This window comes from Oryzias latipes, chromosome 24 (assembly GCF_002234675.1).
Source record: "Oryzias latipes chromosome 24, ASM223467v1".
NCBI classification, from domain to species: domain Eukaryota; kingdom Metazoa; phylum Chordata; class Actinopteri; order Beloniformes; family Adrianichthyidae; genus Oryzias; species Oryzias latipes.
The window spans coordinates 11281864-11307479 of record NC_019882.2 but is presented as its reverse complement, the minus strand read 5'-3'; the positions used below and the strand labels follow the sequence as shown (position 1 = coordinate 11307479).

The following is a 25616-nucleotide window of genomic DNA, read 5'->3' as shown; positions in this document are numbered from 1 at the left end:
GTATGCACACACACAGGAGAATATGTTCTTTAGTTTCCATTGATATTCATTTATGACGCCAACGGAAATGACCGGAATTTATTCATTCATAATTCGTGTCAGGGTTGTATTCAGCTCAAGAAAAAAATGAACAGAACAGACTCCCAGGGCGTCAAACTAGCCAGGACCTTCTCTGACAACCAGGACAAATGTGGGGTTCAGTGTCTTGCCCAAGGACAATTTGACACATGTGCAGGCAAAGTGGGGTCCAAACCTCTGACCATTCCATCATAGATTGGCCGCTCTACCTTTGCACCACAGCCGTTTAGAAGGACATTAGGAGATGTGTTGCTGCTTGCATGTATAGAATATGAAGTGCCTGTATAGACACTTCAAAATGTGGTCTCTACTTTGGGGTGAACCCAGTTGGCCTAAACTGAGAAAAACTGCGTTATGGAATCCTGGAAGTTGCCACAAGAAATGACCTGGAACACAAACGTCTTCATGGAAAGAAGAAAAGGAAGCCTTTTCTTGTGTCAGACGTGATGGAAAAGACATTTCTGAGTCAGCGGGAAGTGGGTTGTCTGGGACAACGGGAGACCAATGCAATGTAGAGGAGATGACTGTGTAAAAGGAAATAATTGAATGAAGGTGCCTAAAGAAAAGCTGTAAATACAAGCTGTCCAACCGAAAGAACAAATTTACATTTGGATGGAAATCCAAACAATAGATCCTTTTAATGCACTTATCTCCAAAAACAGGAAGACTGATGCAAAACAGAGACTTATACCTTGTATTTTGAGCCCGAGACTCATTGGAAGAAGATCAACAACAAGGACCATTAATACAACAATGCAATGCAATTCTCACACGCAAGCATAACAAACTTAGCCTAAAACTAAAGAGCTATTTCATTAGAACAGATTGGAGCTTTTCAACATATATGGCGATGTCCTGCAGTTTACGAAATTGAAGAAAGGGAGGATAATACCCCTTAGATTGTCGAAGCAGATAAAAGCTTCGTGTGGGAGAGAAAAGGCAATAATATCAACCCCAATGATTTCAAGAGATTCAGCATATTTGGCTCAAAGCTTGAAAGTTCAAGCCCACTTCCTCCTCTCAGTGGAAAATAACAAAGTCTGGGTCTAAGCCTTATTTTATTTTTTTTGCAGATCAGATTAGAACTCATTGAAGGTGTTTAAAAATGTCAGACCCTGGCGGTGCTGATCAAAGGTAAAGTTTACCGAATCACGCTGACGCCACTGCGATTTAAGTGGATGGTTTCTCCGAGAGAAAACTCTCCTCATCTGCTTGGAGGCACATGGAGAATGTTGGAGTCCAAACACATCTGGACTGACTGGTGCTGATCTGACTATGAGCAGAAGTGGCTCCTTTTGACTCGTGCTCATGCAATAAAACAGGTTTTGGATTTTCTCAGACAGTATAACAATTGGTTTAAAAATAAGAAATGTTTTTTTTCTAATTGCCTCTATGTGTCAATAAAATGCTTCAGATCATCCAACTAAGTGAAATATCAAGCAGAAAATTTAGATTTTCAATGAAAATTCTCTTTTTTTTAGGGGGAACACAATCTAAACATGCATCACCCTGTGTGTAAATCCCCTAAATCGGAACAGCCTGACCGAGAAAAGTGGACTGACAGGGTTAAGGTTATGCGGTAGTTGGTGTAAAATAACATTTGAAATAAACGGTTAAAGCAAAAAATAATTTATAGATTGTCATAAATTTAAATTTACATATGCTTTTCATTCAAAATAAACCAAAACTGTGTTTTTGATGTTGTGCATGAAACAGTCATCACAGTACCTGATATGCCAAAGTCAAAAATGGCGAGATTAACGGTCATGAGCTCGGGAGGCTTCAGCTTCGTCTTGCGTTTGATGGTCATGTAAATGACGTAGCCATTTCCTGTTGCAGACAGGATTCCTGCCAAAGACCAGAACAGAATAAAAGGTCATAATGGCTTCACATTTTGGCATGCATGCTAACCGCTAATCATGAATGGGACATCCACGTTAGGCTGTGTGTTATAGTCAACGCTACTTGAACATTAAAATTTGAAATCTGAATTTTGATATACAAAGTAAAAAGTGGGGGAAAATGACCTTGTCAGAAATGTAGTTCAAGCACAAGCTATGACCTCAATAGTCTCAACACTTTACAAAAAAACAACACCAATTGAGACAAAAATCCAGAAAGGTTTCAGTAAAATATAAACTGTATTTCAAATGATAGAAAAACTTTTTTAGGATTAACAAAACTATTTTTGCTTATCTTCTGCTGCTAGCTAAAAGGTTTTAAGCAAATATTAGGTATGGGATTAAACAAAAAAAGTTAAACAAAGACCATAAAACAAACGTACATTTTAGAATAACAAACAGAATAAATATTTACAATTTATGCTAAAACACTTGATATTACCTAAAGTCCCTCAAGATATTCTTCTGTTTTTCAAAAGTGCTACAAACTACAAGGCTAGAAAGCTGATTAGCGTTTTACAACTATCTTTTAAATTAAAAATTAGAAATTAAATTGGCCTCACGTAACGCGTGCAGTCAAGACGCGCATTGCCCGAATGTATTTTAGGTGTGACCAAGGCTGAATGTTGTTGTCAGCTGCACATATGTAACCCTTGTGCTATCCTAGGCACATTAACATTGGGAGTTGGGTCATCTAGACCCACTAGACCAGGGGTCACCAACCCTGTGCCCGCGGGCGCCAGTGCGCCCGCGAGCACCCCTTGTGGCGTCCGCAGGGAATGCACCCAAAAAAAATAATCTTTTTTTTTTTATTGAAGCAAATATTCAACAAACAACCACAGCATGTCTGTCAATGACAACAATATCAATTCTGAGATAATGGTAGACAAAGTAAACCCCAATATGTAAACAAATATAACTTAATAATCAATAAAAGTAAGGGTCTATTACAAAAGTTTAAATAGATCAAATAAATTACACAATTTCTGGACATTCTTATGATTCATGTAATGTAAAGATTTTGAGAATAGGTTGAGGTGGTTGAGTAATCCATTAATGTGAGGATTAATATTCCTGTCTGTTTTTATTTACATTTATGTTTAAAAAGTTAAAATTAAGTTTAAGTTTTAAAGGTTTAAAAGTTTAGCTTTAGTGTGTTCAATAAATATTTATCTTGTTCGGCTGCAACCTAAAGTCTGTTTTGAATTTAGGCTCCCTCTGCAACTGAGTTTGACCCCCCCCTGTAATACGAGTCTAGAAAATTTGTGTGTAAAATGAGCAAATAAAAATAGGGCACACAAAAGGAAGTCCTCAAATTGTGTTGTTTTTTTTGTTTTCTTTTTTTTTTTTTTTTTTTGGGGGGGGGGGGGGGGGGGGGGGCTAGGAGGTTTTTAGTGGCGCCCTTCATACCACTTGGTGCCCATGAAATAGCCCTCGGTCTATAAAAAGGTTGGTGAACCCTGCTCTAGACAGTGCTCTGAACCTTTTTCCTTCAATGATTTGTGATCTTCACTGGTGTCCATGGATTACATGAAATCTTTCCACCTTTATCCACCTTTGTCATGGTAGGGAGAACACGTCAATGTAAGGGTGGGGTCATCTAAGATAGCACAAGGGTTAAAGTTAAGCTTAAAGTTATAGTCCCGTTAGTTATAAATACAACTTATTCGGTTTATTTCTGTGCTTAAGTCCAGTCACTTGCTCCTAGATTCCTTTTAGGTGGTGAGAATAAAATGGCTGAGCTGTAAGATTCAGTGGGGTGAGTAATAATTGCCTGTGGGACACTTTACGTAAGCTTCAAGCAACACCTTTTATATGTGAAGTGCTGCAGGCACTTGGGTTTTTTTACTCATCAAATGGTTAGGAGTCGTGGAACTAGACAAGTCTAGCTAAAGAAATGCTTAATTACTTTCCAGCATTGATTTCTGAATCGAAGCTAATTGATCTGAGACAAAGGTCATAAACACTTCAAGCTGTTTGTTAAAAACCAAGCCTTTGGAGATATTATTCACACCGTAGACATCCAGTGGACTGAGAATGTGAAATAATGTTTTTTATTTTAATCAGCTCTGACTGCAGCTAAATCATATTAGAGAGTATTTATCTTTCAATTATCATTGCTGGCAACCTCTTGTCTGGTCTAAGGATTCATATGATTAAGATAAAAATGTTTAAAAGTATGAATAACATGAGAAGCATTCTTGTATTTTGCATTAAAATTGCCAATCTAATTTGGTAAAAAATACTGTTTTCTATTTCTATTAGCATTTCTAAATTGCATCATTTTACCAGTGTACAGTAAAGCTTTAAATAGGAATAGAGAAAAACATAACAGTTGAGAAGTGACAACACAATTTCTATTCAGACGTCTGAACCAACATGCATTAATAAATCAAAGAGCCAAATCATTTCAAGAACTATGACGCCTGGATTCATCACTTTCTCCAAAAGTCTGAAGGACCCTGATTCTCAGCAAAGCTCTGACCTGCAGACAACTTGACCTCGTCGTTGGTATCAGCTGAAGAAGGATATGGACCTGAATCTAATGTCTGGAGACTTAACATCGAAGAGAACTATAAACTCTGGTTAAACCCAGAAGTACGGTTGTTAATCAGCAGGAGAAATACCAACATTGGTCATTCGACAGATTATGGACCCTTTTTATTTTCCCTTACAGCATTACTTTATTATAAAAAATGTTTTAAAAAAAATAATAAAACAAATGATTAATCAATTAGTGAAAATGGTTAAATTGATTGACTTTTAATGGTACTTCTTCACTTGCTCCAAAAAATTGATAAGTTGATTTAGGATTTTTCCTAATGTAACATAATTTTGCACATATATTTAACTTTTGATACTTGATCAAATTTTGCTATGAAAATCTCTGAAACAGTGTTGTGTCTATTTTACTGATATAGTATTATTTTTTAATCATATCAATGACTTTAATAAGTAACATAATCTGCATATATTTTGGATACTTCATTGCCATGTTGACATCCAAAAGTAATTTTTTTATAAATAATTTAAGTAATTCATCTTTGTCATGTGCTTTGTTGATACTTCAAGATTCTTAATCCTGTCTATTAAAATCTAGGAACCGGATATTGATAAATCATGTAATAAAATGGTTACAGTATAACGGGGGATGGGATTATATAAATTTGCTTCCTTCCACTCCCTTTCAAGCAATATTAATTAATATGTCTTATTATCCTAAGTTTGATTAGTTATTGTATGAATGTATAACTGATGATTGTATTGTTTTTGTGCATTATTTCTATTTGATTGCTTGAAATAAACCATTTCAAATCAAATCAAATATTAAGTTTAGGGGAAAAAATCCATCAGTCTTTTGTTATCCATTTCTTAAAAGTAATTTGTTTTCCATCTTATGCCTATGTCTATTTGCAAATTGAAAACAAATGTTTTGTTTAAATTTGTGGCAACATGTTTTAAGCTTTCTTCGTGGATTTCTTCCCATTTTTCTTTGACAAGGTAAACAGCTTTTTTCCGCCCATCACCCGACAGGTGTACAGTTATGGGGAATACAGCGTCAATCAGCTGTCACACTACCAGAGCCTCAAACTGTCCCTAACTAAAGATGCTTATTGTGCTGGACATTTTCCAGGAATAACTAACAGCTGCAGCTAAAACAGAAAAAGACAACGGGAACATTTTCACAGGTTGGCATGCATTACAAAAAGATGTAATGCAATTATAGATAGACTTTATTTTTGATTTCCATAGTCCTGTTAAAATGTTGAATCTGTTGTAAAATGGAACAAATTACCTTTTGTGTTCCATGATTTCAAGAAGTTTTTCACATAATGTTCTAACTTTTCTGTTTTAAAATATGAAAATCTATGAAATGTCAGCCAAAAGAAACGTTTGTCAAATTTTGTATAAAATACAATTAAATAGAGTCTTTGGTTTTAAAATCTAAAAAAGGCAAACATCGAGAGATCTTAAACTTTTACCAATGTTATTTTCTGCCTTTCATTTGATAGAAATGGATTTGTGATTGTTTTGAATTAAAATTTTCTGCTGAAGGCCCAGGCATGTATTACTGATCCATGTCTGCTCAGGAATACATTTTATTTCAGACATTTAACTCTTTAACATCAGAGTTTTAGCCCTAGCGCTGACGTAACTCTTCAACCATTTAAGCAATTAACGTAACTCTAGTGGATTCTGAAGAGGAGAAAAGCAGCTTTATGCTGATAAGCAACACTTTGCAGTAATGAAGTGTTTATGCAACAGACGTAAACCAGCTGATTCTGCTGCACAGAACAGCAGCTATAATTTAGTTGTCGCCGGCAACATCTACAGTGTTAAAGGGTCAATTATTTTGACATCTGTCATAATAAAATTAAAATAAACTCATAAAAGTGCATTATTTTCTGTTGTTTTAACATCCTTTTAAACATTTCAAAGCCGGTCTGACATGACTATTTAAATCTTCTTCTTTTAACCTACTTTGAAGGAATAGTATTTATTGTAAAAATTGGTGGCAAACATACATTTTTACTTGAATGCTTTGTTCCCACCAGGTTCAGAAACACAAGTTTGAGTCTATAAACGCGTACATGTGCGCCGCCCCTGAATGCACATTGCAACTGAAGCAGTTCAACTTTGACCAATCAGGGACTCGGATCTGGTAGTGATGTATGTGTAGCATCCTTTTCCAAATATGGACGTGCCAACCGGCAGAAAATTGGTTATAGAGGAGAAATTAATAAATGTGGTTAGTGCCTGGACAGAATTAAAGATTGATAAGATTTGCACCCTTTTTGACATTTTGCACCACGCCTCTTCCAACTGTGGGCTAGTACTGATCTAGTATCCATATGCTAAAAGTAGTTCACAGACCCACGTTCAGTACGTTCTTGAATGCATCACACGCTGTGTACGTAGCATAAAACTCTTGTAAAAATGATTATAAAGAAATAGTTCTGTTGTCATGAGAACAATTTGATATTTAAAACAAAAAAAGCATTCAAGAACTATGGATTATTTTTGTTTCTCCCTCATCTGCTTTACATTCTTCCAGCTTGATGAGCACAAAGCAGATTCAGTTTGGTGAGTCTACAGTGAAAATGAATGTAACAAACAGCACAATAAGCAGACTGTATATCTTTTCATTTTTTATGTACTCATATGATGCAGAGCAGCAGGAAAAAAAACATCAGAGCAAAAAAAACCCAGCCTTTTCTAAATGAAGGTGGCTCTCAGCCAGGATTGAACTGTGGGAGAATTTCTATTTTCAAGCAGATTTAAATAAAAAATGTCTTTCACTTATCTGATCTCTACGCAATTTCATGTTCAATGTTGTCAACGTATTGTTTTTGGGAACACACCTAGTGGTGTCTTGAGGAGAAAGATAGGACAACGTCATTTTTTTTCTGAACGTCACATTTTTCAAATACAGCAGACACTTCAGTAAACAAAAGAGCGTTTGACCCGCACCACATAACTTTCTCAACTCTACCCCCAGGAGAAATTATTAATCATTTAACTCCACATTGGAAAAAAACAAACTGGCAGTCGATTATTAGGCAGAGAGTATTAAAAACTGGGCCTAACACAGTACTATTCACAGTTTGAATGTGTTTAATCCCTTTGAAATACCATTGTGATAAATCTGGCCCTTTCCTTTAGTTTGTTTGGGGTAAACCAGTAAAATGGTGTGTTTTCTTTCCCTTCTGCACTCCTAACAGCTCCGTTTGTTAAAAGCCTCAGGCTCCCATGAGAATGTCTAACAGATGTTATCACAACACATTTTGTTGCTCCCCCTTTGCTTTGTTTTTGTGACATGTCGGACAGCTTGTTAACATCTACCCTAAAAGGACGAGTACAAAGTTTCGTTTTGGAGCAAGAAAAGGTCCTTAAAGTAAAGTTTAAAGTTGTTTTTACAAAAACTTTTACACACAAAGCGTAAAATATTCACAGAAACAACAGAAAATATGGTCCTTGCACTCTGTGAGTGCTGCGGGCCATAATAAATCAAGGTCAGTTTTGAAACATGTCAGTATTTCTTTGAAAGGGAACCACTTCAATAACAAATTAGTGTGTTGGTGACGTGTTAAATTTGTTCTCTGCATTTGACCCCTCCCCTGGGGGCGTGGCTAGCTGCCGACCAGCCGCGCTTGAGAACTATTCGGTGGTTTAACCTCCCAATCCAACCCCTAAACGCTGAGTGTCAAACAGGGAGATATTGGGTCCCATTTTTAGAGTCTTTGGTATGACTTGGCCGCGGATTTGAACCTTTCAGTCTCGGGACGGACACTCTACCAAAAGGCCACTGAGCTGGTAGCTTCAATGTTGCTCGCCCTTTTTGTTGCACCACTAATGTTATGTTGGGGTTGTGAGGAGCTGTAGTTTGCGGGAGAGAATGTAAACAAAGGGATGATGGGATATCGGTGGAGGCTTACTTCCGCACCTGCCCACAACCTAGCTACTGCTGCTCTGCAGAAACTATGGCCTACAAAGTGACAGGTTTTTTTATATGTTGGCTAAAAACAACACAATTATGATTAAAAAACCACTGGGAACGCTTTTACAACAGATCAAAGGAGTCAGTCAGGGAGTTGAACTATTTACTGTGCCTTTGTTCTTGTGAGTTTTAAATACTTCATAAAACTTTTTCATGTTTAGGTTTTTTTATATATATCTAAGGACAAAGACTTTTTTTAAACTGCACATATCAGCCAAAAGGTTAATTTACATTTGTAGCAAAAATTTGCCCCAAAAAGAATTTAAATAAAAAGATTATTGATAAAACTTTAGAAATTAGAACATCAATTCACATTTTCCAGATAATGACTAAAGGCCTTTTTTATGGTTAAATTATGGGTAAATGTGAATTCTCTTACCTCTATAATAAATCTGCACAAATTCAGAAGGATGTGATATTTTTGGAATCTGTCAGATTTACCAGCAGCTGTGTTTGCTCCAGTAACAAGAACCACATCCAAACATGTTTTCATGAAAAGGAGGATTACCAGCGTGGCGGCTTGATTAGACTTCTTCCCTTTCAGCTGTCTGGCAGATGCCTCACTCGGTTCTCGCAAATTAATGAACAATGTTTTCAGCCCGTCTTTTCCTTTTGATTGGAAACCTTTTTTTTTCCCCCCCGTAAATTTGAGTGTATCGTTTTTTTTGTCGTTGCAAAGTCAAACAGCGAGGCTGTGATTGCACATGCCCCCTCACCATCACGAACTCCTCTGAGGCTTTGGTTCAGAGACCAGCACTCTTGTTCCATCGAGGTAGCGATGATTGAACAAGGTCCTTCAGGATAATCCTCATTTTAGGCAGGAGGTATGCACGTAGGAGTAAAAGAAAACAATGCTTTGAACTTCAAGCTGTTGCACTAATGCTTCACAGCAACTGATTGAAGCTGCTCCTTCAAGAGAATAAAATCATCTTTTCAAAGACGGAAACTCGTGTTATTTTCATTAAAGTGCATTTTTCTGATACCATGATCACTATGTGGAAAACCACATATGGTGAAGTGGTAGATGTTGTAATTGAAGTTCTTTAAAGGCCATAAAAGACTATTCCAGCTCATTCCTTCAGATGAAGTTAGAGTCTGAAAGCACCTCAGGTCACAGAGTTCTGGTCCAAAACTGCAGCCAACTTCACTCCCAACACACGATTACCTCCGATCTCTGTTTTTACCAGCGTCTCTCAGTCAGACATTTCCATCAGCAGAATTTAAAAAATCAATCTAAAGAAATCTTTAGGGAGCAGCGTCGCTATAGTAACTGATCACAGCGACGCTGAATCTGAATCAACACAACACGGCAGTAAGCAGACTACAACCACAGCTATCAACAACACATACTCCCACATGGCCTAAAACCCAATTTTAGAAAATCTTTAAAAACAAAAACTTTGCTTATTTGGGTCGTCTTTTCCTAGTTTGTAAATTAGATGTCTTAACTATAATAAAATTGGAAAATGGTCCCTACAGGAGGCTTTGAGCTTTTACATAAACCTGTTGTATGCAAAGACCTGGACTATTGCATTGCTTTTTGACTGTAAGATGTAAAGTCATGGAATTCTCATGACATGGAGAATCCAAATGAAAATCTCCACACTTGACTTCCTGATTTTGAATTGATACACATTCACTGCAGATTTAGGGACTTGCAAATGATCTTCTGCTGCCTCCTGGTCAAAGGTAATCAAATATTTAAACCGGCTATGTTATTTAACTCTGACAGAAACGTATTTGCATGTACCATATTTTAGTATGCCACACCTAAAAGCCTTTATAATTTTAAAAACAACATCCAGAATGTATTTTACATGGATTAACTGTGGTTATGTTTACTGATGCTGAAGCAATTTTGAAAAGTACACAGCACTCTGTCAAAATATCTTTTTTTTAATTTATTTTTTTTAGAAGTTGCAAACAAGGTTGGATTTTATTGCTAACGTGTAGGGGTGTTGAATTTTTTTTTTTTTTTACCTGTTACGTACAATGTAAGGAGTTAGCATAGTGAGAATCTGCAGTATCAGTCCGTGTTTGTATGTGCTAAATTTGGCTAAATTGGAAGGCTAAAGCTTCCAGTAGCCAAAAATGAATTTGGAGATTTTCCTGTGACTGACTGTTAGGACAACAATAAGATCGGCTTATACACCCATCTATCTGCCTGAAGCATGTCTGGATAGACTTTATTTCCCAGGAAAAGCTCAGTAATTTGATTTTCTATCAAATCCTCCTAATTGCAGTTCGTCATCTGCACATTAAGGACGACAGGTCTTTGGACAAAACACAGATTTAATAGATTAGACAAAAGCCACACAATCCCTAATAATATAACAGACTTTCCATTACAAATGGAATCATTTTATGCAGTTCTGGTTTTAGACCAGAATCAGAAGTTAAAGGAGGGTCCAATGTCAGATGTCGAACCACCATCAAACTGAGTTAAAAGACCATTGACTAAACTATATCATTGACAAGTCAATGTGTATTTAGTCATGTTGGAGACACTTTAAAACACGGACAAACTGGATCTATTAGTTTGCACCAAAACTTAAACCACATGGGAAAATCTGCATTGTAATCACTCTGAACTCTTCAGTTGTAAGATAATCTTTCTGAACTAACGGTTGTATAAAGGGTCAATGAAGGAGATGGTCTTTTGTACTGAGCCATTTCTAAGACATATGCTCTACTCTAGGTTGTCCCAGTCTTGGCAGGTTAAGGTATAAACCAAATCTTGCGTGTGGTCAAATGGCTGAAGTATTCTGATAGTTGGAACACTTCAAGTAAAGTGGCGAGATATGACAGCACGTCACCTACAAGATCCCAACCTCATCTGTTGACTATTTTAATCTTAAAAATAAAACAAGTTGTTTATGAAATGTCACCCCCGAAAGAGTTGTCATAGATACTAAATCTAACCACAGAGGAGAAAATGTTTTTGGAATCCGACTGTAAGAACTTTTTTCATAGATTAGAAGTAGGCAGTTTTACACTGAAGTGAATGGCGATCAATTAGTGTAACCAGTCCCTTAGTTCCCTGGTGAACTGACCTGGCTCCATTACATTTTATGATTGCTTTAATCTGGTAGCAAAGTTTTACACATTGGCTGCAGCAGATTAAAACTATTTTAGAATACATAGTGTCAACATTTACCTGTACCCGATACTATTAACCAGCCTCTTACTTGGTGAACTGACCTGGCTCCAGTTATTTTAACATTGTCTACAGCAGGTTGCAACAATGTTAAAACACAATGTCAGCATTACCTGCATGCTATAGCTCCTAATACAGTTGGAGATCACCCACATTTTGCCAATTTACAGTAACGGGCGAAGTCAAGAGCGGTCTACAGTAGGATTCCAGTGACAGTGTGATGTGTGGTAGGAAACCCAGAACCTCTTTTTTAGGTTTCAGGACATTTTGGTCACTCCTTCACAAATGCTGATGGTAATTTTTGCAAGCAGTCACAGTCTACTGAAATCCAGCCTTTTAATTCCTAAGCAAAAAAGGTTCGGGTCACTTTCTGAATCGCAGAGTTGTACCATAATCAAAGATGACTCAGTTTCTTTAGGAAATCAACGCTAATTTATGCAATCAGCAACAATCAGCTAATACAACACTTTCTGTTAGTAATATGTTGCATTTCTGTGAAAAGCTGAAGTAAAAAGCCGCTTGTCTCTACATTAGAATCAGCTGATTCGTGTAGATACCATGAACAGTCAACAAGTAAGGGTAGATCAAAAAGAGAGCGTTATGTAGGGGTTAATGGCCGACAAAGTGTGTATTATCATTTTTAACGCACACCGTGGAAGCTTGAACGGTTGTTCTGCAAAGTGCGTTATAAAGTGATCATGAATACTTCATAGGCCATTAACCCGCTTATACCATGGTCACTTACGAACGCAATAAATATTAACCAGTTTTTAGTCCTTAATTCTTTTTTTATTTGGATCGCTTTTTTCACAAAAGGCAGACTATTTGTCACGTGGTGTGCCGCCTTGTCATTGTAACGTGACAAGGCTGCACCACCGCAGCAGTCAAGATTTGGCGATATAAAGCGATATATACAGTACAGACCAAAAGTTTGGACACACTTTCCCATTCATTTGAATGGTTATCACTTTTTAATGCACACCCAGCATCCAAACAGAATCGGGTGTTCACCCGGACCATAGTATAATTAGAGTTCACTGCGAAATCTCCGGTGTTGAAGGGTTAAACTAAATAAAAATACTCTTTTTGAAGAACACAAACCGATTTTTGTTGGTGTTTGGCAGCTACTGGCGTGGAATTTTAATGTTTGACTATAATATTATTCTGCAAACTGCCTCTGTCTGGTGTGACCAGTCAATCAGAGTCTAGAATCTTCTTCCAGCTAATCAGTGCTGAGTGGGGAAGAGATAGCTGGAAAACAATCAGGGACGTTAATCTCAAGGACCATGTTTGAGCATACAGGTGCAATTCCCTGAAGGGGGGGGGGGGGGGGTCTGTCTGCATTCTTAATTGATTTCATTGAAAAAGATCAAGAGCACCCACGATGCAACAAAATATAAGCCTTAGATATTAAGATAAATTCCCCTTAGAAAGAACAATGGCAGAAAATAGCTCTTAGCCTAAAGGATGTTTGGCCAAAGACTGTAATTGTGTCCGCACAAAGACATAGGTGTTATGGAATTTCCCGCCATAAATGAGAAGCGCTGCATGCTTCCTTTATAGGAAGCCAAAGTAAACCTAAACCTCTACTTGGCTTCCTGTATTTTTGCACACCAGAATCACGTGAGCTTACTTGATCCTCTCCTTAAGGGCCAAATGAAACTTTACACCTTTCCTGAAGACGTGGGTGTCATAACGCTGGTTTTAAGGTTGACTGCAACAACAACACAAAACAAGTGTACAACAGTGCGACTGACCTATGATTAGGATGTAAAAAGCTGCAACAATGTCTGCCTCTTTGGAGAGCCTGGAAGCAAAAGGGTCACCACGCAGGAGATAATGCGGGACATACGAAGAGTGAGGCCACGATGTGTTCTCCATTACTGTCGTCAGTGTGGAAGGTCCTAAGAAAAGAAGAAAAAATAGGCTGAAACCATAGCGTGTCCTCAAACACCATTGGGAACGTTGCAGAAATAGAAAACAGTGAAACGTCATGAGAACAGAAGCAAAAACTTCACGAGTCCAAAGCTTTCATGGTCGGTTCTATAAAGTCAGCAGTGTGGCAGGTAGGGGTGTGCAAAAATGGTGATATATCGTGATATTTAGTCTCGTGATTGATTTTCGATGCGTCTTCATCAAGTATTGACCTTTTATTCACATTTAAAGACCCTGTAAAACATTATATTAAACATCCGTTGGTCAGACAATTCTTCGGAGGGTAGATGGGGGGCGATCGTTGCGAGATTGGCTGTCGCGGGCGGACGAAGAAGAATACACATTCAAACTAAAATGGCGCAGGGGAAAAACAAGGAGAATAGCGAGAGCAGCAAGTTAAAAGACGCGCCGGCAGCATTGAAGCTGCATCACCCGGACTTGTATGGGAAAGCCGTGGCTGTTGCTGGCCTGAAGCTGACACAGCCCGGCGTGGATACCTTTTTCCAAGTGAAGCTACCACCGTCTTCTGCGAGAGCAGGGACAATAACAAACGGGATTGCTGTTTAAATATATAAGGGGCTCCGTCCCTGCAGCGAGGTGGAGAACGAGGGAATTTTATTTTTTTTATTGAATGCATTAGAGCCACGCTTTGACATTCCCTCTCAGAAATACTAAAAAAAATGATCCCTGCAGACCAGAGCTATGGTTTAGATGGAAAGAGTGGCATCCCTGCCCTTAGACCCCCTTCTCCTCAAAGCAGCGGTAGACGAGCGACATCTTGACGCTAAAAAGCCTGTGGTTCTCAAGAAAAACATTAACATATAAACATACATCACATGCAGCTTTTCCCCAAACGTTTTGTTCACAAAGATGTTTACATTCAGATGCACTTTAAGTTCATGTATTTTATCCCTGTTCATTTATTTTGAAAGCAGTTTATGTCGTAAATGACTTAAAGGAAAGTTCCTAGATACTTCATTTTTTTTATTTTCTGGGAGAATTTTATTTTTGTTAACACATTTGCACTAAATGGTGTCATTTAATTTTAACAAAGACACTATAATTTGTTCACAGAATTAATATCTGATTTACAGCAATTTTTTTTTAAATAATGCGACAGCTATGGCTTTGTTTTTCAAAAGTTAATACCAATGTGCCTGGGAGCTACTTGACTTATTGTTTTTTTTTTCTGTTTACAGCAACTTTGTACTCATTAACCCTTGTGCTATCTTAGATGACCCCACCCTTACATTGACGTGTTCTCCCTACCATGACAAAGGTGGATAAAGGTGGAAAGATTTCATGTAATCCATGGACACCAGTGAAGATCACAAATCATTGAAGAAAAAAAGTTTAGTGCACTGTCTAGTGCAGGGGTCGGGAACCTTTTTGGCCAAGAGAGCCATAAACGCCACATATTTTTAAATGGAATTTCGAAAGAGCCATACAATAATGTAGTGTCCCTTTCCCACACTAAGGCACGGAGACTTAACCTCTTTTAGGGTTCTTTATTCTGGTTACTGTAGACCGCAACAAACGCCGTACAATCAATTCAGCAACTCCTGAATCTCTCCCGCCGAGACGAGAGCGCTTCTCCCAGCTTTATATTCCCCCGTCCTGCTCCAGCCCTCCCATTTCCTTATTCGGCCCATGGCTGAACCCCATTGGTCCAAACTCCCTAACAACAGGCTGAGCGACAGAACTGAGGGCCAATCAGATCTCTGCTTGAACGATGCGTTCCATGAACTCCAGAACTTTTAACGCGGCCCAACAGCCAAGTTAAACTCAGTCCGCGACAATATGTTTAAAACTAAATATACAAATGAATGTGTGCATTTGATGTAATTTCAACATTTTTAAAGTCCAATAAGTCTGTGGATTCTTTTTAATAACATTGTTATACTGTTGCTAATAAATGATGAGTATTCCTGGTGGTAGTTTTGCTGATTGTCTAGTCTGGTTGATACGTGGTGAGTTTCTGCTTCATGCAGGCGTTGAGACTTTAAACGGGATCTTAGGTCTGAATGTTCTTTAGATGTGAGACAGACATGGAACCAAACACACACACCCACGCTGCAGGAGTGACGGGCAGCAGGTTTACGTTTTTACCATCTCTGCGCGATTCACCTGCTGCCGGTCCCCCCCCCACCCCCACCCCCCACCCCCTCTGCTTTCTTCCTCACACATCCCGTCCCCAAAACTGCGCGCTCTTCCTCAGGGAGGCAATTCAAAGGTTTCCGGGTGGTAAAAACTCTGTGAAAAAATAGATAACAGTAAACTGATAGTTTTTTCTCCAAGCACCGCTACTACTGCGCGCCTCTGGCATCGCATCGCGCCCGAGAAGGACTGGTCTAATGAAAAAAAAAAAGTATAATTAAGGATTTGTCTGCGAGCCACATGTGACCATCAAAAGAGCCATATATGGCTCGCGAGCTGTTCATGTTCATTATTGTTTAAACTGAATTTTACAGATTTTTCCAAATGAAAATTGTCATCGTTTGTCAAAGACGGAGTATTACTGATTTCAGCTATGTTATACAAAGGTCTGTTGTTCATTACACCAAATCGGACACAAGTTGTTTATTATCATTGTGTTTGAAAACTAAAAAATGCATGGGGAAATATTTTCCAAAAAACTGTTTTTCAAGTTCTTCTTCCTTGAAGTTTGATATATCGTGAGTTGTTAGAGACAATATATATCAATTATCACATTAACGCCATATCGTGATAGTATCGTCATCGTGAGCAATGTATCACAAATCGCATCGTATCGTAAGGTACCCAGTGATTCCCAGCCCTAGTGGCCGACATGTAAAAAGAAATATCACTGCACTCCACCTACTATTTCCAACGCTTGTTCAAACTCATACTTCTACTGTATACTCTGGTACAGTAGGTGGCACTGTTTACTCCTTTGGCAAGCTATAAAAAATGCCACTGCTTCTTTACATCACAACCGTACAGATTTTATTATTTGCTGCTATTTACATGGTCGCCCTGCAACAGACCTGTTCGGGGTCTACCCGGCCTTCGCTCAACAGAAGCTAGGTTGGTTCCAGCAACCCTGTAAGGGATTCGCCGGGTTCGGAAGATGGATAGATTTACATGGAGTCCAGCAGATATTCAACTCAACACCAGCCTTTTGTTGCCATGTTTGGAAGTTTGTGTTGTCTCAATTTGAATAGTTGCTTTTGTCTATATATGGAGCCGGTTGTGCGGATGAAGAAAGTTGCAGCACAACTAACCTGTAATGTACAGCCAGTTAGGGCAATGTAGAATTAAAATAATTTCCAAAATTTTCTTGGGTAATACTACCTAAATTCACACATGTGCGATCTAACATGGGCGATACAAAGTCTCTACCTTCCAATCCTGAATGTGATACAAGCCAACAAATACCAAATATTGTAGTTCCTCCAAATACCACTAAGGGCAGGCTGCAGAAATTAGCGATGACTTTAATGGTAAAAAGTCTCGCTTTATGTCCAAAATAACCCTGTCCACGCAGGTTTATTTATTTCCAAATGTATTATTTTTAAGAATTTTGATGGAGACTAATCTTTTTAATCAGCTGTTTTATCAACTTCATATTTGCAAACTTTTAGGAGTGTGGTTTCTTAATGAATTGGTGTACCACATAGAGCTTTAAATGTTACATTGTGTCTGCCATTGTGTGTGCCAATTTCAGAAAGTTTTTGAGCTCAGTATTCTAAACTCTGGTGAATGTTTCGCACATTTTACAATTTAAATTTCATTTTTGGCAGTGGAAGAAGTCAAAAATAATCCGTCCAGTGGATATCTGTCCGTGGAAGAAAACTGATCTGACATACAGAAGCGCATAGTATGCCCTCTCTTCTTTTTCTCCATCTCTGTTTCCTTATGCTGGGGTTATAGGGACAGACAAAAAAGGTTGTTGGTTCTGGGTTTCTGGAACACACTGTTGGGTTTTCTTGGTGTCATGGGGCAAACACCAACTAAACACCAAATATTGACAGGAAGCCCTGCTTGAACTCTTGCACCCAAGACAATCGTGTGTTAACCTTGTGTGTGGAGCATGAATGTTGGGCAGAATGTAAAAACGGTACTGCTAATCACAAGGACCAACAGATTTGTGACAGCCCTGATGTCTTTCTTTAAGGTAGACTTTTGAATCACTGTATTGTTTGGATCATGAGGTGCACTTAAAAGCCCTTAATTTCTCAAAGTTGACAGTGTGCCTAATTGATGAATTCTGGTAGTACCTACTGGCCTGAAAGCAATTTACTAAGGTACATGTCGCTCAAAAATCTGTCAAAATGTTTTAGTAGGACTTTGGCAAACTACAAGGTTGCACTGATTGATGGATTGTTGGAGCATTAAGGCTACCAACATAATAAACTGAAAAAGTGACAGTGTTTTGCATTTTAAGTGTTAAAACTGAACAACAATTCAGAAAGCTTGACTCATCTGACTCAATTGCAAAGGCTGCTTATTGCAAATAAAAGAGGGAAAACTTCCCATTTGTCACGGCGATGGGGTGGCTCGAGAGCCGGTTGGACCCAGATGCAGAGGCAGGAGGCACAAAGTTCCGGGGCAAGGGGTTTAATTACAAACACAAACAAAAAGCGCTGCCGAGCAGGATGACAAAACCAAAAAACAAAAACTCACTGTGACGTGGCATGAGACAAGGAACGAGGAACGAGGAGCATGACATGAACACCAGAACAGGAATAATGGACCAACACAGGAGGAAGGCAGAGACAAGACTTAAATACAGACAGGGCAGACAAGACACAGGTGGACACGATCAGGGCTGATGGGGACCAAAGGAAGTAAAACTCAAGAAAACAGACAAGACAGGAGACTTTCAAAATAAAACAGGAAACAGAAACAAGACAGAACAAGGACCAAAAACAAGACAACAAATTCAAATCATGACACCATTAACTTCTCTGTCCAATCACCTACCTCTTGGACCCCCTAGGCATTCTGGGTAGTGTAGTCATCCCACAATTAATTGTTTCACTTAATGGGCCCTGTTGTTATGCGCACCTTATGGTCTAAAAAATAGTGGAAGTTTCGTATTGTTGCCACATTTACTTGTGTATTTTGCTACACATGAAGTATTTAGATACAATTTGTTTTGTTGTCATTTGCTGCAAATAAAAAAAAAAGAAATGTTTTTTCTCAACCAAATGTTCAGATGTTCTCTGGGTGCCTCAAAGAGCTCCTAAATGTCTTTTTACCGAGCTGAATGATCCTGTGGGTGCTTTCAGTCTTGGCTTGTCTGAATTTTATTCAATGCAATGTCTTTTTCTTTGAAATCAGTCAATGACTTTTTTTTTTGTTTTTGTTCATCTCAGTTTCAGCAGATTTCTACTTCTACACAACTCTTCAGAACTTCCAGAGAACGTTTCCAATAGAGAATATTCTAGAACTAGCGCCCTTGTCGCCCGCGTGTCAAAAGTGAACTTGTGCAAGACACTGAACCCTACAATGCTCCTGGAGGTTATAGGCAGTGTCATTGCCAGTGTTTGGCAGTGTGTGAGTGTGTGTGTGCATGGATAAATGTACAGCGTTTTAGGCCTTCTAGTAAAACACTATTTATATAAGTATATGTCCTATAAGTATACTCCATTTACCATTTAAAGGCCCAGAGTCTTTGGTCAGATGGCATTTCTGTACACTTCAAGCCAACATTTACTACAACCTTAGTATGGAAAAGTACAAATTGAATACCGGGGTCTAAGAACTCGCACTAATAAGAATAACAATAAGATGACATTTACTGGTGACAGAAGTTTTTATCAACTAGTTGGGTATTTAATTGCTTTTGTGTGTTATTAAGCCTTCAAATTAATTAAATATCTGAATGGCTTCAGGGGGCATTAGCAGTCTTATCATCTGTGACTGAGGTCAAATGGGGACAGCTGGAGTATTTTTTTATGAATTTCACGTTAGACTAAACTGTGCCTGTGGCTCTTTTGTATTAAACTCTTTAAAATCATGTCACTGATTTCAAAAAATATAATAATGTTAACAATTATGATAATAATTAACGAGCAGAAAAAGATGGATGGATGGATGGATGGATGGATGGATGGATGGATGGATGGATGGATGGATGGATGGATGGATGGATGGATGGATGGATGGATGGATGGATGGATGGATGGACAATAATGTTATACAGCCATCGTGGACTTCCTGTTTGTTGAGTCACATGACCTCCTGCTCCAGTCCTCATCTCTGTACCTTCATTTGAAGGAACTGACCTCGGACTCTGCCTTCCTCTGACCAGAGTCAGCTTAAGGCAAAGGAACAAAGGTTTGTCCAGGAGTTACAGAATGAAAACTAACAAATAGGAAGGTGGAATAGATTTAATAGAAAAGCTCAAAAACTGAGACTTTTTAGTGAAGAAATTGCTAGAAAATCATTTCAAAGTTAAGCCTTTGGTTTAGCTGCTCTTCTAGTTTTTAGTGACACCAATAAAAACCCTCATCTGTGTTGACTGCAGTGCTAAATATAATAAATTCTTTTGACTTCCAATCTTTCTCAGGCTATAACTGGGATATATTAAATTAAATTAATTAACTGTTAGTCGGTTATATTTAGCAAAAATATTCATCTATGTAAATCCAATTTTCAAAACCAGATCCTCCTGATCCGGCTCGTTGGATAATCTATTCCTAAGCAGCCGTACACTACCCAATAGAAACCAACGCAGTTTCCACCTAATCCACTGTTTACGCAGAGGAAAACCCCAAACACTTAGAAGTAGAAATGAATTAAAGCTGGGTATCACTGCCAAACTTATGAATCAATTCCATTTCTATCATGAATTCACAATTTGATTTAAAATTTAAACAATCCCATTTAATATCAATTCATTTTCAAATTGTTATTTTGAAACCTTTTTTTTTCTTATTTTGAAAACCTGTTCTTTTTACAGAACTGATTATTTAACGGGTCGGCTAATACAATCTAAAAGAAATCAATGCCTGAGAAAAGGCATTCATTATAGTGGACCATATTAATTGATTTTGTATTTCTTTGTCAGAAAGTCCATTTGTTTGGAATTATAGATTCACACTTAAATGATCCAGATCAGTGAAACAATGGGAAGGAACGGGAAACAAAGCAGCTCAGATCCATCAGGCGGAAAAGCGGCTTCTTCCAAAGCTCTGAGACTTCAGTGAACTGAAATCAGAACCACACATGGAGAAAACCAACGGGGGGAACTTTTGGAGCCATCAAACGATCAAAATAACCAGAGATCGCAGCAAAGAGTCAACCAAACGGCCACCAAAACCACCTCCAGAGAATTGCAAGTCTCAGTCTTCTCGGTTTGGTTTGTAGCTCAGCACTCCACTATTAGAAAGAGGCAGATGTGGCTAGATGATCCCCAAAACCTTTAGGAAACTACAGTTGTGGACTAACAAGACAAAATTCCCACTTTTCAGAAGGAGTGTGTTTCCTTTCTGGTGTCACAGGAACAACATTTCAGTAAAAGACCCTCATAGTAACAGACAAACATGGCGGTGGCAGTGTAACGGTATGGGACCGACCCCAAAAGTAGTAAAAGTTTCTAAATTTGTTCCAAACGTCTTGATTACTTTAGTGAGATTATTTGTTTTAGACCTTAAACATATTGAGGATTTTGGATTCCAACCGCTCACTTTCTACATTCCCCATGATGATAGTGAGTATTTCATAATAGATGATGACTCAGCAAGTTTAAACAAAAATTGCTGACACTTTCATGACAGATTTCCTTTGACAAGAATCAATCTGCTTTTGTTGATGAACAATATAAGGGAAAAATAAAACTCTTGTAAAAAAAAAAGTTACGAATCAAAGAGAGCTGCTCTTGGGAACAGGATGAGCTCCTAACCGAGATAACTTATCATGACGCTGGATTTCTCTTTTGGGGGGCGCCATCGCTCTTACTTAGGCTTATCTGATGGCTTTTTATCAAACAAAAGAGATATGGGAAGGAGAGGAAGCTTTGGCATTACACCTCCCTGTATGTCGGCTCCATACTATAATCCCCTAAACATTTTATTTTGAAATGACTGATGTCCGGATTTAAAATATGAGTTCATCTTCATTTTTTTAATGGATCTTTTGAAAAAGGTTTTTCTTTTTTATGAAATAAATAATCAAAACTATTCAAGGGTTTTGGTAAAATCAAATTGACGAGAAATATTTTGCTAAAAAATGTATTTATTTCTTCTAATTACAGAGCTTAAACTGTCTAAATGCATTGGACTAGACATTTATAATTTGTTATTATATATTTAACAACTTCATTTATATAAATACATTTCAATTCTTTTTTATTGTGGACATTTTTACATTATATGGGTCACAGTCATTCTTTTCCCACTAACAAGAAATGTTTTCTGAAATGATCAATAGAATCTTTTTTAAAAGCAAAGAGTGTTTTATCATATGCATCTCACATGAAACCTTCTGAGTGCAGACAGAGGTCTTCACATGCATGATTTTGAAAAGTGCCTCTGTTTGGCCTCAAAAAAAGCACAGTTATAGCGCAGTTAATGAATTTTCTGCTCTGGAAATGTGATCCCTTTCAAATCCCAGTTGGGAATTCTTCTTATGTTGTGCAACTGCTTGTTTATAAAAGGCAAAAAGGTGGGGTTACTTATGTGTCTGCAGCAAATGACCCTCAAATAAAAATAAAAAATTACAAAAAAAGCTTTATTTAAAAGTTTTGAACGCATTAAAAAATACATTTGAGATGATTATTTCATTATTATTTTTAAAGGTGCCGGAAAAATAAATAAATAAATAAGTTATATATCTATATAAATAAATAAAGTTATATATCCATACAAATAAATAGTTATATATCTATATACATAAATAGTTATATATCTATATAAATAAATAAATAGTTATATATCTAGACAAATAAAAAGTTGTAAATAAGTGTGTATATATATATGTATGTATGTATGTATGTATGTTTCCACCTGTTCCTCATCACCTTTTAAATCACAAAATGTAACTCAAAATAAAGTGATAACAATAACAATAATAAATTACATAAGTTGTTTTAAACACTTGAAAAATTCAGTTTAATTAAAAAATTTTAGCAGTCCATTTAGATACATTTATTAATTTTTAATCATTATTTTTCATGATTTGTTTGTTAGTAGTCAGATCGTGTCGTCATCACACCAAGCCTCCAAACGAGTCTTTTTATAGAATAAATGTAAAAATGAAAGTTTATTTTATTTCATTTTTTAAATAAAATTGGGTTTCAAAGTAATATTAATGACCCGAAATAAAGGGAGAAACCCGCCGTCGTTTTTCATTTACCTTTCACTCATGCTCATCAGCCATTCCGATGCAACTTTAATGTCCACGTCCGAACCACTGCAGGAAGTAGACGGCTCCGGGAAAAAGCTCCGTGAAAGCAGCTGCCGCAACTTGTGGGAGCCGCGGAGACGCCCTGCTGCTCCGGAGGAGGTCCAGCGGCGGCGGCAGCTCAGCCCGGCTTTAGAAAATTGGAGACTGGTAACTGCCCGGAGCTACTTCCTGTCCGTCTTTTCAAAATAAAGGATCTATCAGCTTCTTTTCTTCTTCGCTTCAAGTCATTTCCTATGCGAGAACTTTGATGTTATCTTTTTTCTGATCACCACCGAGTAAAACACCATTTAAGTGTCTAAAAACAGCGGTATAATCAGTCCAACCCTCAAACGTGATGCAAACCAGGAAGTACCAATAGGTTGCAGTTCCATCAAAGACCACTAGAGGCAGGTTACAGAATGGATACATTTCTGCTTTGTTCACATGTTAAAAATTTAAACTTTGCTTCAAAACTAAACAGCTCTGAAATAGAAAAAAAAACTTCCAAGTGTATTGCTTTTTTAAAGTTTCAATCTTGGAAATACAGGGGGCGGGGTTAAATCAGAAATGATTTTATTTTTTCACTTCAGATTTCCCTTGTATGTTTAGAATCTGTATACATTTCTTTGATCTAATGCCAAGTTTTTAACGTTTTATAAAACTTTTTCAACTATTTCTTTTTCAAATACTCAGTTAAGCAATTTTTTATTTTTATTTTCATCTATTTTTTTTATTAATACAGACCTTTATGGGACTGGTGACCACCTTAAAAGTCTGTGGAGGGAACAGGATTGTTTTAAAATAAAATAACTGTGGGGGGAAATAAAAAGAGAAACAAAAACAATCAGGAAACGTTACATGTGCTCCAAAAAAGTCTTTGTTTGGTCTTGTTTGATTGGCATGTGGAGTCGGACCCTCAGCACCAGAACAGACACTGTACTAGGCATGTCCAAAGTGTGGTTCAAAAGCCAAACTGAAAGCTGGGATTGTGTTTTGTAGGCAAAATCATGATTATTTCTGTTTAAGAAATAGCTATTTTTAAATGTTTGCATAATGTTTTTATTTCAGGGACATAAAATGTGCTTTATTGTTCCATATCTAGCTGTTTGACCTATTTTGGAGGTCTCTTTATGTTAATCTGCGTTCTGTAAAGACAAAAGTTTGCTGAGTTTTCTATTTAAAAGTGTTTCAGTTTTTTGTCATAATACTGTATATATCCTTTAGAATAAACTTGAGCTATGTTAAGATATTTGGAAGTTCCTTTTCTTTATTTGTTCAAGATTGTCCTCAAATGTGCTGTCAGAGTAATTTTGCCTAGACTACATTTATTTTCAATGTTGCTTTACTCTAAAAAAAGAGTTTACATTTACATTTATATACATGTGTTGAGTCCATGAATACGTCCACACACCTGACATTCAGGAAATCCAATTGTACTGAAAATTTAAATCTGAGACATTTAAAATAGCTTTATTAAAATGAATATATGTATATTTTTACAATTATCATGAACAAAACGGAATCATGAACCATCAACGCTCTTTTTTTGACACCAGGCTGTAGATATATTTATTTTTGTTAATTGGATTTCTTCTGAAACCGGCCTCCAGTGGTCATCTGATATTCTCTGTTCAACTTCAGAGCAGGAGGGGCTTGGATTTCTTTTTGGAAAAATATGGCTTTTTCTTTTTCATGCTCCCCTTTGACATTACAGACCATTTGGGCTAAATACTGTTTCAACATGATGAGAGAAATAGTTGTAAGTACGTTTCAACAAATGATATCAAAAACCTTATTAAATGCAATGATACTGTCATTCAAAGTGGAAAATCAAAGCGGAACGTTGCTTCCTGGTCATGTCTCTGTGTTTCTGGCTTGACCAGAGGTCTGACTCTGTAATCTGACAGACAGGTAACAGAGAAGCACAGGGTTAGAGGGATTCATCTGACCAAATCCTTCATTGAGCCACTTACAAACCCAACAGGAAGTCTCCAGCTCTCATCCCAGACACAACAAGCTCTGATGTCTGGTATTAAGTAGGACCAGAAAACTGCTAATGTTCTTCATTAACTCCTCCTTCTTTATAATCAAGACTTGTTACATAAGATGTGAAAAACAAAAAAATCTTTCTGCATATTACGTAGGACCAGAAAACCATTAATGTTCTTCATTAACTCCTCCTTCTTTACAATCAGGACTTGTTGCATTAGAGGTGAAAAACAAAAAAAATCTTTCTGGATATTTAAGCAATATGTTTGCTAAACAGGGAAACTTTGACACTCTTAACCCTTGTACGATCCTAGGCACTTTAACATTGGGAGTTGGGTCATCTAGACCCCACTAGACAGTGCGCTGAACCTTTTTTCTTCAATGATTTGTGATCTTCACTGGTGTCCATGGATGACATGAAATCTTCTCCACCGTTATCCACCTTTGTCATGGTAGGAATAACACGTCAATGGTCATCTTGACCCCATAGGAAAGCCCAAGGGTTAAAGCCACATGGAAAGAATCCCCCCCCCCCCCAAATAAAAATAAAAAACCTGACTGTTTAGATTTCCAGCTACCAAAAAAAACATTTTTAAAAATTTTTTTTTGTCATCCAACTTGCCAGGAAGGAGAGTAGTTGTTTAGAAGAAGCGTAGAGTACATGTCCCTGAGCGCTGGGCCTCGGCAATTTTCCAACAGTGGG

General features: G+C 37.5%; 1 protein-coding gene across 1 annotated transcript in view; it reads right to left on the bottom strand.

Annotated features, from left to right (window-relative positions):
• The window catches only part of LOC101157504 (opsin-5), a 42461-nt gene extending 18410 nt beyond the window's left edge, over nt 1–24051 (bottom strand). Inside the window, exons 1-3 of the mRNA XM_023953178.1 lie at nt 22895–24051; nt 13393–13539; nt 1807–1926 (exon numbers count right to left, since the gene is read on the bottom strand). Of these exons, the coding sequence (XP_023808946.1) occupies nt 1807–1926; nt 13393–13516 (244 nt within the window). The 5' untranslated portion in view covers nt 13517–13539; nt 22895–24051. The remainder of the gene's footprint in view (nt 1–1806; nt 1927–13392; nt 13540–22894) is intronic.
• Nucleotides 24052–25616: the final 1565 nt, after the last annotated feature.